Below are 16,258 nucleotides of genomic sequence, written 5' to 3' on the forward strand. Positions count from 1 at the left end.
TACAAATAGGGCTGATTGTTAATACAAATCATCTTCGCCAGCCAAGAACATTTGTTCTTCCGGAGCCTCAACATTAACTCTTGGCAAATTTCATTACGATTTACTGTTTGTCACACGCCCTCAAACGATTATAAGATTCGCTTGAGCTCACTTGCATTACCTAATCAGAACTCATGATAGAAACGACACATTAATGTGAATTACTTTATTTTTGCTTGTAAACAATTTTCGCTATTGGAATGATTCAGTGAAAATAAAATCCAGCGAATATACCTTTTCACTATATTCAACTCGCCTGAAATCAGTGACAAATACATTTCATAGAAAACACCCCAAAACACCTTTTTTGCGAAAATTAATTCGAGCTAAAATAAAGTATTTTACCAGATATATTAACGATATATTACCAGTTTCTACAGTTTTGTCAGTTTATTAAAACACGGTTTGCACAAATATTCAGACATTCCATCGTCTTCATGCACTTGCCCACAAACAATTTTCAACGTTGGAATAATTTTTTTGAAACGTGTCAACAAATTTAGACCCTCTGTTCTTGACTACACATCGCCATTGTTTTAACCTGTGATGACCCCAGACGTTCACATTTATGATACAGCAACGCTGATTGGTGGCGCCAGCCCCTAGGCGCGCCCAATCGAATTACTCAATTTAATTGCAGTGAAATACAGCTTTTCCTAACACGATGCCGCACGGGTTCGTAGGGCAGTTATGCTTTAGCGAAACCGTGCGATTCGGACGATGAATACAAATTAGATTTATTGTTTTTTTATGAATAGGATCGTTATTACAAATGTAGTAAATTGTTATTAAAAATATGGTTATTTGTTATGTTAAATAGGGTTAGCATTACTTGTTTTTGTTATTTTCTATGTCTATGTAATAACTTTTTAATCACAAATTTAACAACATTTCTTTTGATACATGCAGTTTGTGTTCTTTCATAGTATCTGTCCAGGGCTGGTCCAATTATTGTAGTATATAATTGCGATGATTAGTAATAATGTTCCGAGTTCAGACGCTTTTTTTTAGTACTAGTGTCAACCATTTTTCAAATATTTCGGACATAGTTGCGTTAAGGTAGTCAGTTTATTCAAAACGCCATCGCTGACTAAACGAACGAGCATAAACAATTTACTGAAAACGCATGAATATTGCGAGAAATACACCAACAAACATTACGACCCTGACATTAAGGTCGCCTGAGTAACTCATGAGTCAATAAATGTAGAAATGAACTTACTTCGTCTAGTGTTCTTTTATAAGGACGTTAGGCAGCAATCGCCGGTCGTACGAAATGCGTTTAGCATACGCATACACTATACACTATACAAAAGAGAGCGATATACTGTTAAGAAATAACAGAGCGTCTAGCACAAACAACAATATTAATTACAAGATATATTATTAATGATTATATTACATAATATGTGACCTTATATAATTTATAAATGTTTGTAAACAAAAAAATATGGCAATAACAAACAGGAATATTTGCATAACATTAGCTATTCTTTTGTTTGTACTACTTTGCTACTTGATACATTTCTTAAGCTTGTGCACATATATCGTGCTAATATCTTAAAAATGTTTGCATACCAATTAGCTGTTTTCAATGCTTTTTTTTGGCCAAATGGACAATATGGTTCATTCATGCTAATTACCTGTGTCATTTCAAAAAGAAATCAGAAGCATATTGAAGCAAGTTTGTATGTGAGTTCAAGTTCCGTTTTATTACCGTTTGCACTGTGCGTCAAGCCTCCAAAATACAGTAAAATACTTTATTTTCGCTTTCCCAATATTTTAAATTGAACTCGTCAATAATCTTTGAAAATAAATTCCATACAAAACACCCAAAAAGACTTTTCAGCGAAAATTAATTCCAGCTAAAATAAAGTATTTTACAGTAGGTGAATTCACGGTGAACTGTGTTTTAACAAGAGGGTTGAGGAGCCCTCGGATTCCTTAGTTTCTACTGTGGGGAGCTCTTTCTTGGATCCAACCTTGGATCACGAGATATTACATGCATTGGTGTGGAGAGCTAGTCTCTCCATCCAAGTCAGTGTTTGATAACACCGAGAATTCCACCAATCTCCGCCGTGTGGTTTATTCGGGTAAGGAAGCGACGTATAGTCCAAAACCCCGGCAGTTTTCTAAAGCAATAACAATATTATGGTCACCAGTTTCAAACTAATTTCAAACGCAAGAGTAGCAAGTCCTCCGTATTGGGATCCAAAAAACGGGTCTTTTGGTACTGGTAGTAATGCGTTAAAATCATTCACTGATCGGGTTTGTTCCTCACATTCAACATTCCACCTGCGTTAGTTCGTTCTGACTCCTTACATATTACTGTATTTAACAGGGAACAATTTCCGTCACAATACATGCGAGTGCGATTTGGGTTGTATAAACTTATAAATTATGAATTTCAATTTTAGTTCATATGCAGCAAAATATATGACAGATTGCATAACATTGTTTGCTCATATGAAATGCCAGCAGTAGCTATTCATTAACTATAGTCAGCAAATACCAATTACATGTACAATGACGCCGACCATGGATAAATAAATGTACACGTAATTATAAATTCCTACAGGACTGGAAGTAAGCTATTCGTTGAATTACAGACGTGTTGGATAATTATCGTCTATTAGTGCCATTCTTTGAATTAACGGCCGAAATACTTTCATCAATGTTTGATTGTTTGTTATTATTTATGTTTGTTATTCTATTGCGTGTGGACTTATGGTGTACACAAGTCGTGTCGATTATTTTTCAGTCATTTGTTTCATGTTTTCGGTCTTGTACATTGTACACATGCATATCGCTTGAGAGTGTAATATTGTTAATTACACATGATGTTTTGGGTTCCTTTTTATAGTCTCAGGATGAAAGATTTGCAGCATTCAGAATGTGTACGTCAACGAATAAATAAATATAGTAAATATCCACGTTTCATATTTTATTCAGAATAGCCATAACCGTTTATGACGGTATATATGCCCACTCCCTCCATATCAACGCTAGTACAGACAAGAAGTAGGCTTTCAGGTCTCATGCCACTAATCTACCAATCACCGTTTGTAAATGCATTGCAAAAACCAATTGAGTTTTTTAAATGTTTTTTTTTTCTCAGGTACGCCCTGTTTGAGGGCGTGCATCACCTGGGTCAAAGGTCAGACTAACAAGCGGGCTTTTGTTTACTTACATTTTTGACAATATTCTTTATTTTTAACAGAAATAAATAAGATCCACAAAAATATTGTTATTTGTCTTTGAACTGAACGCTCATCACTAGAATGTCTTAGCCCCCTCCGCCAAATAAACAAACAAAACAAACAATAAACATAAAATTGAAATGAAAAGAAATTGAAAATGCAACACTGTATCATTTATATCCCCTAGGAGTAGACACTATTCATGCATTTTTTATTGAATATATGGTCTCTAGATACAATGTGTATGTTTAGTTACTCATTTTAATTCAAAAAGCTGGATTTGGGGGAGAGGGTTATTTAATATTTTCAGCAATAATTACAAACTAATTATACATTAAGACACACTTTGGATATATACCTTGAACACCAGTGTTACGGTATTTGCATTTTTTAAATAATCCTGACTGATATAAAGTTAAGTCACTAAATTCAATGATACACAAATATATATGTGTGTTACTCTTTTAGCTTACTATATATATATATATATATGCATTTGGCAAGCTGTCCATGAATGAAATTATCCGAAAAGAATATTGAATGTCACAATGTCACAAATCCAGGATACACCTGTGAACACAGAATTGTTAAGAACTATGCTTATTTGATTTTGAAAATGTCTTTTTCAATCCCACTGGCCTCTCTATATATATCATACCAGTATGGATGCGTCTGTAACAATTGTTGACAATGTTATTACTATACAATCTGTGACATGCATTCACTCCATGAAGAACGTGGAAAAGGTTAATGATCCTTTGAGGCAATCCCCGTTTCTCGAGGCCTACTTGTATGATTATTAAACGTTAAACATCCCAACTTCGTGATCCCGCTTACTGGCATTGATAGAAAAAAAATATCGATGACTTTATTAGCTGACTCTTGAATCTTTTAACAGTGGTGTAAAATGACATGTAATATGGGCATAAGGCCACGATTTTACACAGAAATTATCGATTTGTTTTTTGTTGTTGTAGTACAAGGCGTTCATCCCAGATTGTCAATTGCTTTGACAATTTCACCATCTAGAATATTACCTTATTTTTTGTTTTTAAATATTAAACAATGATATGTACCTTTGATTTAAAAATATACATGTAGAGCACACATTTATTCTACATTTCAGTCATCACAAAAAAAAAATTGAATTTAATCTTATGCGGGAAGCATAGCACGATATTGTACAAGAGTAAATAAATACATTGGTACAATAAGATTGTCTATCAGCCATGGTGTTTGGAATTATACCCATACATATAAAGAATCAGTCTGCTTTAAAATATGATAATTAACCACAATTAAATCAAATATGTCATCTAATTTGTAAGTAAAGTGTAGTTTGCAGATTATATTATGCAGTACTTATTATTAAGAGTTTGTACAGAAATTCTCAAATATTTAATTTTAGGTAATTGGCCACTCAAATGTATTTTTAACCATTGTTAACAGTCTCAGTATATGTTAAAATTATTGATAAAAAAAAATGATACCACAATATGATTCTATATAGTAACCGCAAAATATAAAGTAAAAACCATTTATTTCCATTTTTACTTTCTTTTCATTCTAGCTCTGTTACAATATTGGATGGAACGTTGCGATCGAATGCGCTCTATAGCGTGACGAAACTGACAGCGATGTAGTCAAATTTGTAATATGTTTTTAACTGCCGCCGATTTTATTATTAAATTTGTTGACCCTATAATATTCCTGCTTTTTTTATTATACTCTGCTTCATTGTTTTCCTAATATATCATACTACTCATAAACTTTATATATGGCATTGATGTTAAAGAAGTGCGAATAATCCACGGCGATGACGTCACAACTTCATTGTTATTGATAATGCTATAGTATCACCACAAACATTAGAATCAAATATACAATAATAACAATTCAACATTTACTGTAAGTTAAAGATGAAATAAACACTTCCACCATAATTTATTTTTACCACTGATTTATAGCAGAAATTGCGATGTAAAAGTGTTTTGAAAACCAAGCATTTTCAAGGTGACACGTGTTCTACCTCATCAATACAACACACTACCGATCTACTATTGCTTCAGCTTCGCTTCTCCTTTAAAGGATATGAATACTGCCAGTATTCAATATTTATAGTTGTGTTTCGAGAAGGGTAATTGATAGCATGTTGAAAATCACTCTTGGGAAATTACTTGCTGGGCAATTATTATCGAGTTCAGTTCAGATATAACCCAGCTAATTGAGTATTTAAAACTTGAGCCAATCAGATGACCAGTTGTGAAATAGAGACTTGCAAAATTATTTTCGATTATGAATATGCATCGTTATGCCGGGCTTTAGAAATAATATATTCTAATGTAATGCGTTGTAGAAGTTTTTTTCTAGGCGGCCGTTGGGTAATCGAGTAATGACGTTTTATGCTATGATAGGCCGAATTGTTGTGCCTTTCGGCTGTTGAAAGCCGTTGAGTTGAATACGCGTCTTTTGGTATCCTTAGCTTGCTAAAAGACACTTGCGAAGTGAGCGAAACGCATACAACGAACATGATGGCAATATCAATGGGCGATGCATTGAGCAATTCATTCAGTATTCCAGAGCAAGACTACGTTCACTGTTTATGTCATCCAGAATATTGTGTTTTAGATTTCAGCGGATCTCAGGATTCATCAAATAACGACTCACTCAGTTCTGAGTTTCCTGTTTATGACGATGTGTCCTTTCAGGAATTGTTTGATCAGTTATGCTTAACCAGCCGAGAGCCTTATGAAATTGTTTCATACGAAGGCAGAGTCGCGTTAATCATTGTATACACATTAACGATTGTTCTAACGTTAGCTGGAAATATTACAGTCCTATTCGTGTTGGCGTTTCGTGGCCTCAAGAAGACAGAGCTCAATAAATATCTGATTAATTTAGCAGTCTCCGATCTTTGTGTGGCGATATTTTGTATGCCGTTTTCCTTCGTGCAGGCGATGCTTCGAAGATGGATTTTCAGCCCATTTATGTGTCCATTGATGTATTTTGTTCAACAGGTAATCATATACAATACACTGTTTTTCATTTCATAACTGGCTGCGACATTCACTGAGGCCAAATTTAGCCTAATAATTTTTTTTAGAATTTTCGTCATGTTTGTATTCAAATATAATGTTATTCACAGGGATATAGCGACATAGAATTTAATCCCCTAATTATTTGATTAGGTATATAGTAACATTGTAATGAATTTTGGATAAAAAAAAACAATGTCAATTCAATCATAAAACCTTCTCACAGCTCACCAACACGCATTACATGCATGTATGATCAGATCAGTTGTTACTGAGTTATTTGTTGATTGAGCAATTACGTTAGAAACCATTCATAAACACTTTAAAACAAAACGATTGAGCTATATAATTGTTCATAGCTTTGTACGAAAACTACTTGTCTCAAGTCTTAGAACGGTAGCCAATTCACACTGCACCGCACAATACTTTTGTACAACATCAGCACTTCATTCGCAGCATTTCATACTAGTTATAGTCAGTTCATCCGAGTTTACCTAGTATCACATATGTACTATAGTTAACATTTAAGCAAGTTTGTAATATTACACAGGAAATACACACTTCTAAATGCTTAAGTCAAAGTATCACGTATATTTGTTTAAATTGAATGTTATCAACACACATGCTATTGTGTTTCGTGTGGCAGTTGTTTTGTTTATTATTATTTGTAAATTTGACGGCCGAATTATATCAATCATGGTCTTGTATGATACAGTAATTACAACAATTTTGTAAATAAACTCACAATATGTTCAATATTATAAAACCGTTCGCCGCCCATGATTGAAAACCGCCTTCTCCTGTAAGCCCCTACAGCTGTGCTATCAGACAATAAAAAGGCAGAGCTTGCGGGGAATACAGGAACATAAACACATGATTGCGTTTTACCCAGTCATATTCGATGTTTTTAAATAACAAACACTTTCAAAATTAACACCATTATAATAGAATTAGAATAGATAGATTGGGGGGGGGGCTTTGTGTTGAAAGTCGCTTGCGAAAAGGTTTCCATTATATTTGATAAGCTATCAAAACCTTTTATTCAGATAGCGGTGATTTATAACACGCAATAACTGGCAGTGCTTCGTTTGTTATTCATCAAATATTGACTAATAGCAATAATTACGTGCGTCATCAAAATTAACGCCAAATTTACAATATACCGAAATATTTTCATTTGATGTGAGGTTTGGAATATACTTGGTATCATTGTCTACAGTCCTGACGTCTTTATTTATAGGAATAACGTAAACACGCCTATAATGTAGACAGAAGTATGTAAGTAATCGCAGGTGTTCTCATCGCACAACATCCAGAGAAATATCAATGACAAAATCTCGATGGTTGTCATTGTAATATTCTCAAAGGCACCGTGTGTTATTTTTTGATATCATTATACTGTGTAATACAAATCCAAGAATTCGCATTGCCACATCTTGAATTATTAGATGTTATTCGATTAGATTTGTTTTCTGATAAGTTCAGATGACAACTAATCTACATATACGTAGAACACTATTTTTTAAATTTCCCAACCCTAATTGTTTACACAATACGTGTGTTTCACCTGTTTCTTAGTAGTGGACATTCCCACGAACTGCGTAAACGTCAAGGCGCGGAATAAATAAAAAATACTATACGAGTTTTATAATGTATTCATGGAAAGTGAAAATAATAAATGATTTGAAAGAAGTGAGCACATCTATATGTGGTACCCGCCATTTGTAATCAGTGAGTCATTTCATACTTATGCCATCTGGAACCATCTGTGTTCTAGTGTGTTAGTATATAAACAGAAGCTCATTATATCTGATAAAGTTTTTGAATGTTTAATAGTTTCGAAGAAATGAGACAATGTTTTATTATTTCCAACGACAACTTCATATGCATCTTACCCCCTATATGTCTGTTTTATAAATATTAAATGATAGTATGTTGAATGTACCTTATATTGTTATATTGCTAATTCGTGACGACGTTTCACCACATGGAAAATATGAAATTGAATATCTCTACATAGTGTCTTGCGCTGTACCTGTATGAGAAATTAATGCGAATGATGTCGTTTCTATGGAAACCTCACGTATTGTTCTCAAACTAATATAAAAAGGCAAATTTCATAGTATACCAAGAACTATAAATGCCAGATGTTTAGGTAATCAAATTAAAGCCTATGTAATGCTGTTCAATTGTTGCAATTCAGTATACAACGACTGCTATTTGCATTATTTCGATATGTAATGTAACATTTCAACTTTTACAATCCAGAATTTGTGGAAGAGGCAATAACAGTTTCAAAATAAAATTTGGTTATTTACTCAGGTTTCGTAATGCTAAAAGCGAATTCTGAGACAGCGATTGCATAATTAACAATTTATGACTGCACTAATTTCAGCACTTATTTGTGGAGTTTAAGGTAGAATTACAGCGCAGTATATCGCAGTGTAGTATAATGCAGTATTTAGAAGCAACATTCTTAGTTCTGTCTTATTCCCCTAATATGGCCAAAAAATGTAAATGTTAAACACAGTTGGATTTATGTATTACATATCAGACATTAAGAAGGACAAGCTCAGTACAGCATGATACACTGGCGGCGATCCTATAATCTTCACAGCAGAAGAAGTAATTGAACAGTATAAAAGCTGTTTCTCATTACGGTGATGATAGTGTTGCACACACAGACACACATATACACACATACACACACACCCTCACATACAATGTGGTAGTAGTTATTCAAAGTAGCAGTCTTTTCACCAGTAGAATGTTGACCACTGTAATCAGAACAAATATTGATCAAAACGTATTAAATCTATACATTTATAGAAAGCATTTGGCCTAGGATGTTTGTGTAGTCTGTGTTTGTTTTGTTCGTTGGTCACATGTATCTAAAAATAACCGGATGCAATAAATGAGTAACATAAATAAAAACGCTAATAGCACATTCAATGTTATTATGGTAAAAAATATGCTATAAAGTATGAATGAATATTTGTTAACTGTTTGTGTCATTGTGAGGCAATGCCTGGTTCTCGGATGACATTTAAGAAATGACACAATCTTAAAAAAATCAAAACACAAATTGGAAGCTATTTAACCAAACAGCGACATTGTAGCACTACGTGTTATGAGTTGCTATTGTTATACCTGTAATAAATGTACAGATTAGTGCTGACATGGTTTACTATGTATTTTATTTTAGTTGAAGTAAGAATATGCTTTGGTTTGGTATCCCAAATTATCATGCCTATTCCGATATAGGAAAGTCCGGTCACGTAGTAGATTAGTTCTATTTATTTTTGTTTTGTGCGAGCCGGAAAGTCTGACAATGATTTTAGAAAAAATGTGTCTTTGTCTGTGAATTGTTTGAACCCGACAAAACTACGAACCGTTTATGCACTGCACGTGTGTTATTACGCTAGGTAAACTATATAGAAATGTATAAAACGCCGAACTTGTTTATTGCTTGATTAAATTAGTGAATGTAGTATTTGTTTATGTCATTAAAATCATGCCATTGAAATAACTGTTAGGAGAAACAGATGTCTGCTCTACTTGTCTTATCTTGGACTTATCTCTATGAATGACAAACATTTACAATCAGGTATATATTTGAGTGTCACATTGTAATTTAAAGATAAAAGATTATCAGCATTTTAATTAGTTACTGGTATTGTTACCTAATTTATACAGCTGGTATACAAACGATTTTAGATTGTTCACTAAGCTTTAAACAATTAGTAGATGACAAATGTCGTGCTTTCTTTATTTCAATCCATTATTGCATTTTTATCTTGAATCGACGCTTTCATGCATACCGATTCTTGGTTACTTTTAAACAGACGATATTATCTTTTTCATCTAAATCAATCATTGGTTGTATATTATATCAATGATTCCAAATTTGATTGTTTTTTTCTGTCTTAAATTATCATTATTGTTTTTTAATTGTATTTTTAAAATAGAAAAACAAAACATGGCACTAGTCCAATATCATACATTATAATACTGTGTGCTGCTTATCATTAAAACGCTTTTCCGCACTGCTTATTATTGTGCAGTTACATGACTCAGACTGAGATGTTATCTTAAATAATTTCGTCTATTACGACTTGCCTATTATTGCCCTAATATTTGAACAAAAAAACAAACAAACAAAAAACAAAGAACCCCACACAGCGCCATATTGGATGAAGAAAGGAGTCTACGGCGAAATAATGTGTGCCGAATGTGCGTTAACAATAAATGGAATGTGTTTTAAAATATAGATGCTTTTTATGTGACTTGGCTTGCACACCTCGATTTGTGTTTGTTTTACACTAAATCATGTTACTCACTTCAACCTTTGAACGACGTTGTATTATACGGGTGTTATCAATACATGTACAAATGTTTTTTTTGTTTTTTTTCGCAATTACAGGTATCTGTTTTTGTAAGCATCTCGACACTGACAGTCGTTGGAATTGGTAGATGTATAGCGGTTAGAAAGCCAATAGAATCTCGAATGTCAAAGTCAAAATCTAAATACGTTATACCGTCATTATGGCTGATGTCGATGGGTTTGGGAAGTGTACAGTTAATAAAAGCAAGAGCAGTGTTACAGGATGAAGTGACTGGCGACCAATTTTACCAATGCGATGAGTGGTGGGATGAGCCTAAAGATGCTTTTGTATATGAGATATTTATCATAGTTGCAGCTTATTTTATACCTCTTGTAATCTTATGTGGCACTTACTGTGTAACTGGTAACATCATTTGGAAAAGACAGACCCTGAGCGAGGAAAAAAAAGATTCTATTTCTGTCAAATCGAAAAAGAAGGTATGTATAAGTCTTGACATAAATACCACCGTATTTTTGCAAATTGTATTATTTCACGCAATTTGGCCATATTGAAAAATCTGTACAAAGTTATTAAGCCAATAATTATAGACACACATAATATAATTTAGCTAACTCTATGAATACACTCGTATTTAAAGATAAATAATATATTTGTTACCACGTTTCTTCTCTTTATTTGTGCAATTCTACAGGTAACCAGAATGTTGGTAGTAGTGGTTTCTGCATTCGCTTTTTGCTGGTTGCCACTCAACTTGTTCAACATCATAACAATGGCAAACACAGAATATCTAGATAACACCGACTACCACCAAACCACGGTCACGTTGTATTTATTCTCACACTGGCTAGCAATGTCTAACAGCTTTCTGAATCCCATTATTTATACATTTCTCAACGACAGTTTTCGGGTAAAGTTAAGATTATTATTATTATTATTATTATTATTATTATAACAAATTAAACGTCTTTATTGTTTACCTTTATGTGTTGGAAATATCTGGTTGATTATGAGTATAAAAATTATTACTTTCGACATTTGACAATATTTGCTAGACAGCTCTCAAGAGCGACGGAAAACTTTTCTGGATTTCATCAATATTCATATCATTATATTATAGACACGGAAAAAACATACTGCTATGACTGTTTTGGGGGTATTGTATCCAGGCTGGTCACATTTTGTGTTTGATCAGCCAGGATACAATACCCCCAAAACAGTCATAGCAGTATGTTTTTTCCGTGTCTATAATTTTTGACTCCCATGTGCGAAGCACAAAATGGGAGTCTTTGCAGTTAGTGTGTCTGTATGTGTGTGTGTATGTGTGTATGTGTGTATGTGTGTATGTGTGTATGTGTGTGTGTGTGTGTATGTGTGTCCGACTGTTCCACTGCTATCTCAAGAACCATACATCGGTTTTTGATGAAACTTGGTGCATAGATGCTCTGGGCCAATGCGCAGATTTGATTAGGTTTTGGTAAAAATCCATGCTCGTTAATTATCTAATTTGCATGATAATTAGCTAATTTTTAGCTGTTCTATGACTGTTCCACTGATATCTAAAGAACCACTCCTTGGATTTTGATGAAACTTGGTACATAGATGCTCTGAACATATGCGCAGATTTGATTAATTTTTGGTAAAAATCCGTGCATATTAATTACCTAATTTGCATGATAATTAGCTATTTTTTAGTGGTTCCATGACTGTTCCACTGATATCTAAACAACCACTCATTGGATTTTGATGAAACTTGGTACATAGATGCTCTGAACTAATGCTAGGTTTTGATTAGTTTTTGGTAATAATCCGTGGATACTAATTACCTAATTTGCATAATGATTAGTCAATTTTCGGTTTTTCCACTGATATCTCAAGTACTAATCATCACATTTCAATGAAACTTGGTACATAGATGTCATACGACACTGCACAGACCTGATAGTTTTTATGGTAATATCAGTACATATTAATTACCTAATTTGCATAATTAATTAATTTTCAGCATTTGATATAAGTAGTTAGCATTACATTTCAATGAAACTTGGTACTTACATACTCAAGGACTATGCAGAGATTGATTGTTTTTGATAAATATTTGTGCATATTAATCACCTAATTTGCATAATTAGTTAATTTTCAGCTTTTCCACGGGTATCTCAAGTACTAATCATCGCATTTCAATGAAACTTGGTACATAGATCCTTTAGGACTATGCAGAGACCTGATTAGTTTTAGGGTAAATAATTGTGCATATTAATTACCTAATTTGCATAATTAATTTTCAGCTTTTCTACTGATATCTAAAGTACTAATCATCACATTTCAATGAATCTAGAATTATGCAGACCCAATTAGTTTCCCGTAAATATTTGTGCATATTAATCACCTAATTTGCATAATTAACCAACTTTCACACTGATATCTCAGGTACTATACATCACATATCAATGAATGTACATGGATGCTGTAGGACAATAGACAGACCTGAATAATTGTGGGTTAAAATCTGTACATATTAATTACCTAATTTGCATAATTAACCAATTTTAAGTTTTCACACTGATATCTAAAGTGCCGTAAAAACTCCAAAATTTCGACCGGTTTTAAATAATTGGTGTTAGATATGTGACGTGTTTTTAGAGTCAAAATTAAGGTGCATTTTCGGACGGTCGAATTTTTCAGAATAGAAATCGGCAAATGAAAAAATGGGGATGATAGACAGTGTGCTTCATTAGTTTTTAAAAAATGCAATGTCCGTCAATTGACGTAAACTTCCTCATGTTTCACGGTAAAAGCAAAGGTCGTGGCCGAGTTGTAACTCAAAATCTAAACAAAGTCATCAATCAGTGAGCATTATGACAAGCAAAACAAAACATCAAGACGCGGAGAAGAGGTCAGCACAAAACTAATAGGTCAAAAGACAAAGCTGTCTCGCACTACCTAGAAAAACTTGCGAATGTTCGAAGTACAGGTACCCATTGGACAAAAGATGCATGGAAGTTTAGCAAACTATCTCCCCGACCCAGTGCAATGTATCCGGTTAGAATCAATGCTCACGGGTCCCTTATTTGAGGGACCAAATTCTGCCGTAAATTCGCCCTTGGATTAAAAAATAAAATGGGATTTAAGAAAATAAAATGGGACTTTTAAGGTGTATTTTGGCGTCATTTTTCGGACATTTCAATCAATCCTGCCGGCTAAAATAGAGTATAAGTTTTACCGTAGTCATTGACGTTTGTCTATTCAAGAGTACACGTGTATGATTTTTATCGTGACTAGCGTGAGCGGGTAAGCTTCCTTTCGAGAATGAGCCGTTATCACTGTGAACAATGTTAAATTATTCTTCAGATGACCAGTTTATTTTTTAAAAACAACTAATTTTTTTATTTAAAAAAAATCATGCCGTTTTCGCATCAAAATCCAAGCCAAAATATCGTACTACAACATCAATCTCTTCCGCATTGCGTTCAATAACATTAACATATTTAAATAAGCTATGGTAATTTGAACACGTTGGCATCATCCAGCTTTTTGATTGGTTAATTAGCGATTTGACCTATTTGACCTAAGAGAACATGGCGGATATCCTACAGCATCAAACGTTTATACGAGACCGGAATCATTCGCTTACGATGAAACTAAGTTGACTTTTATTTGTATTTCATAACCATTCAACAAATTTATTTTGTGTACATTATTATAATCACTACTGAGTACAGTAATAATCAACAATTCAGAAACGCAGCATGCCGAGATTTTTGTGTTCGTTTTTATTTGAAACTTCGTTTATTTAGAATATATTTTCGTTACCAATAAAATAAAAATCTCTCAGTCAATCAGAAACCCGGATTCATGCCTTCGAGGAAGGTCCCGTTTGAACGCTCACATCGTTTTTTTTTTCGTTTGGGGGAAAACTAAAACTGGTCGCAATTTTCGAATAAGAATGAGTCGGCAATTTTTAGTGGAGTCGAAAATTCGGAGGTAAACAAAACACCGAAACCCGGCAAATAAATAGGCGACCGAATTTTTAGAGGGGTCGAAGTTTTGGAGTTTTCACGGTACTAATTATTCCATTTCAATGAAACTTAGTACAAAGATGCTCTAGGACAATGTACAAACCTAATTAGTTTGGGGTAAAAATCTGTTCATATTAATTCCCTAATAAGCATAATAATTCATAATTTGTTGGTTCTAATCACATTTCAATTAAACTTGGAGACATAGATTTTCTGTTACATTGCGCAGACCTCATTAGTTTTACACTCAAATCTGGTCATATTAATTTTCTGATTTGCATAATTAGTTTTCAGCTAAGTAATTTCGAATTATATTTAATGTGTCTCCAATACTCTCAGCACATGGGGGTTCTTTCTAAGCTTTCTTTGATTGATATTTCGTTTAGGAAATATACCAAGGTTTTGGGGAGAAAGATGTCAAGTTTAAAGACATTTTCGTCTGTAGTTATATATCAAAGAACCTTGACTTTTGAACCAAAAATATTGAAAGATCGCGTGAAGCAGCACTAAATTTTAATGTACATGTTATCTTGTTCTGTGCTCCCATATATTCTTTCTTGTAGCACTGAACTTCCTTGCACTGAACTTTAAATGTAGCAAGGTCTTGTGAACCACATTGGAAACATGTGGTGCCTATTGTGATGACACTAGCTAGTTTTTCCAATATAGTTCTAGTATAAAGTTTTTCATTGACCTTTGAAGCTCTGACCCCAAAAGGTACACATACATATGACAATGTTGAACGCACTAACTGTGCGGTGCTTCGCGCTACAGCAGGTAATAACCAAATTGTTTTGGAGTGTGCGATTATCCAAACACCATTTAGTAAATTCAGCCACAGAGGTTAATGATGGAATGTCTCAATGAGTGTACAACTCGGAGATACTAAATGGTCTTCAAAAGTATCATATACTAGTTTGATCACATATTTCGTATTATTTACAGGCCGAGTTAAATCTTGTATTTACTGGTGTAAGGCGACGGCAAATCTCATCAAGTGTGACGCATAAACTGTCATTATCTGGTCTTTCAAAGTCACGTAGATCATTCTCTGGTAACAAGCAATTATCCATCCCTACTGCTGATGCGAAGAAGATTATCATTCCATTGGAAACCGAATGATGTCATTATCATTGTAATAACTGAGCATGTTATACTCATTACGCGGAGCGCATTCTAATTCATTTCACGCGTGGTTCTTGTCGCATGGAACTCATATGCCATACGACGCGGAACGACGAATGGGATGCTTCTCTGCCATTTCTTGTATATTTTAACATATCACTATATTACGTACAGTACATCAACATTTGACAACTGGTGCATTTCAATTGATACATATAAGCCTTTGATACATATAAGCCTTGTGTCTAATTCGATGATGAGAATAGTTATAATTTTAATCATGTTTGCAAGTGAACTGTTATTGGTAAAATTGTACATTGTAGTCTGATTTGTGATTTCTTTAGTTCGACTTTTGGAGAGTATCTTTGTATTTAATTTCACAGGACCAGCACATCACAATTTGTCTTTTACCACGTTTACATGACTTTCTTAATGATTATACCATTTTAAGACAACAATATTAATCATTAATATAGCTACTATTTTTAAAAGACACT

The 16,258-nt window shown here is 33.7% G+C and overlaps 1 protein-coding gene across 1 annotated transcript; it reads left to right on the plus strand.

Moving 5' to 3' along the window:
* The first annotated feature begins 5,770 nt into the window (after window positions 1-5,770).
* LOC100369947 (QRFP-like peptide receptor) lies at window positions 5,771-15,758 on the plus strand. Its single transcript, XM_085493705.1, has 3 exons — window positions 5,771-6,256; window positions 10,698-11,096; window positions 15,582-15,758. Exons 1-3 carry the CDS (start codon window positions 5,771-5,773, stop codon window positions 15,756-15,758), a joined length of 1,062 nt encoding a protein of 353 aa, XP_085349831.1.
* Window positions 15,759-16,258: the final 500 nt, after the last annotated feature.

This window comes from Saccoglossus kowalevskii, chromosome 19 (genome assembly GCF_978046115.1).
Source record: "Saccoglossus kowalevskii chromosome 19, keSacKowa6.1, whole genome shotgun sequence".
Classification (NCBI taxonomy): Eukaryota; Metazoa; Hemichordata; class Enteropneusta; family Harrimaniidae; genus Saccoglossus; species Saccoglossus kowalevskii.

Coding starts and splice junctions, on each gene's coding strand:
- LOC100369947 (XM_085493705.1), top strand. CDS start 5,771: ATGGCAATATCAATGGGCGATGCATTGAGCAATTCATTCAGTATTCCA. Junction 6,257..10,697: donor TGATGTATTTTGTTCAACAG/GTAATCATATAC, acceptor TCGCAATTACAG/GTATCTGTTTTTGTAAGCAT. Junction 11,097..15,581: donor CTGTCAAATCGAAAAAGAAG/GTATGTATAAGT, acceptor TATTATTTACAG/GCCGAGTTAAATCTTGTATT.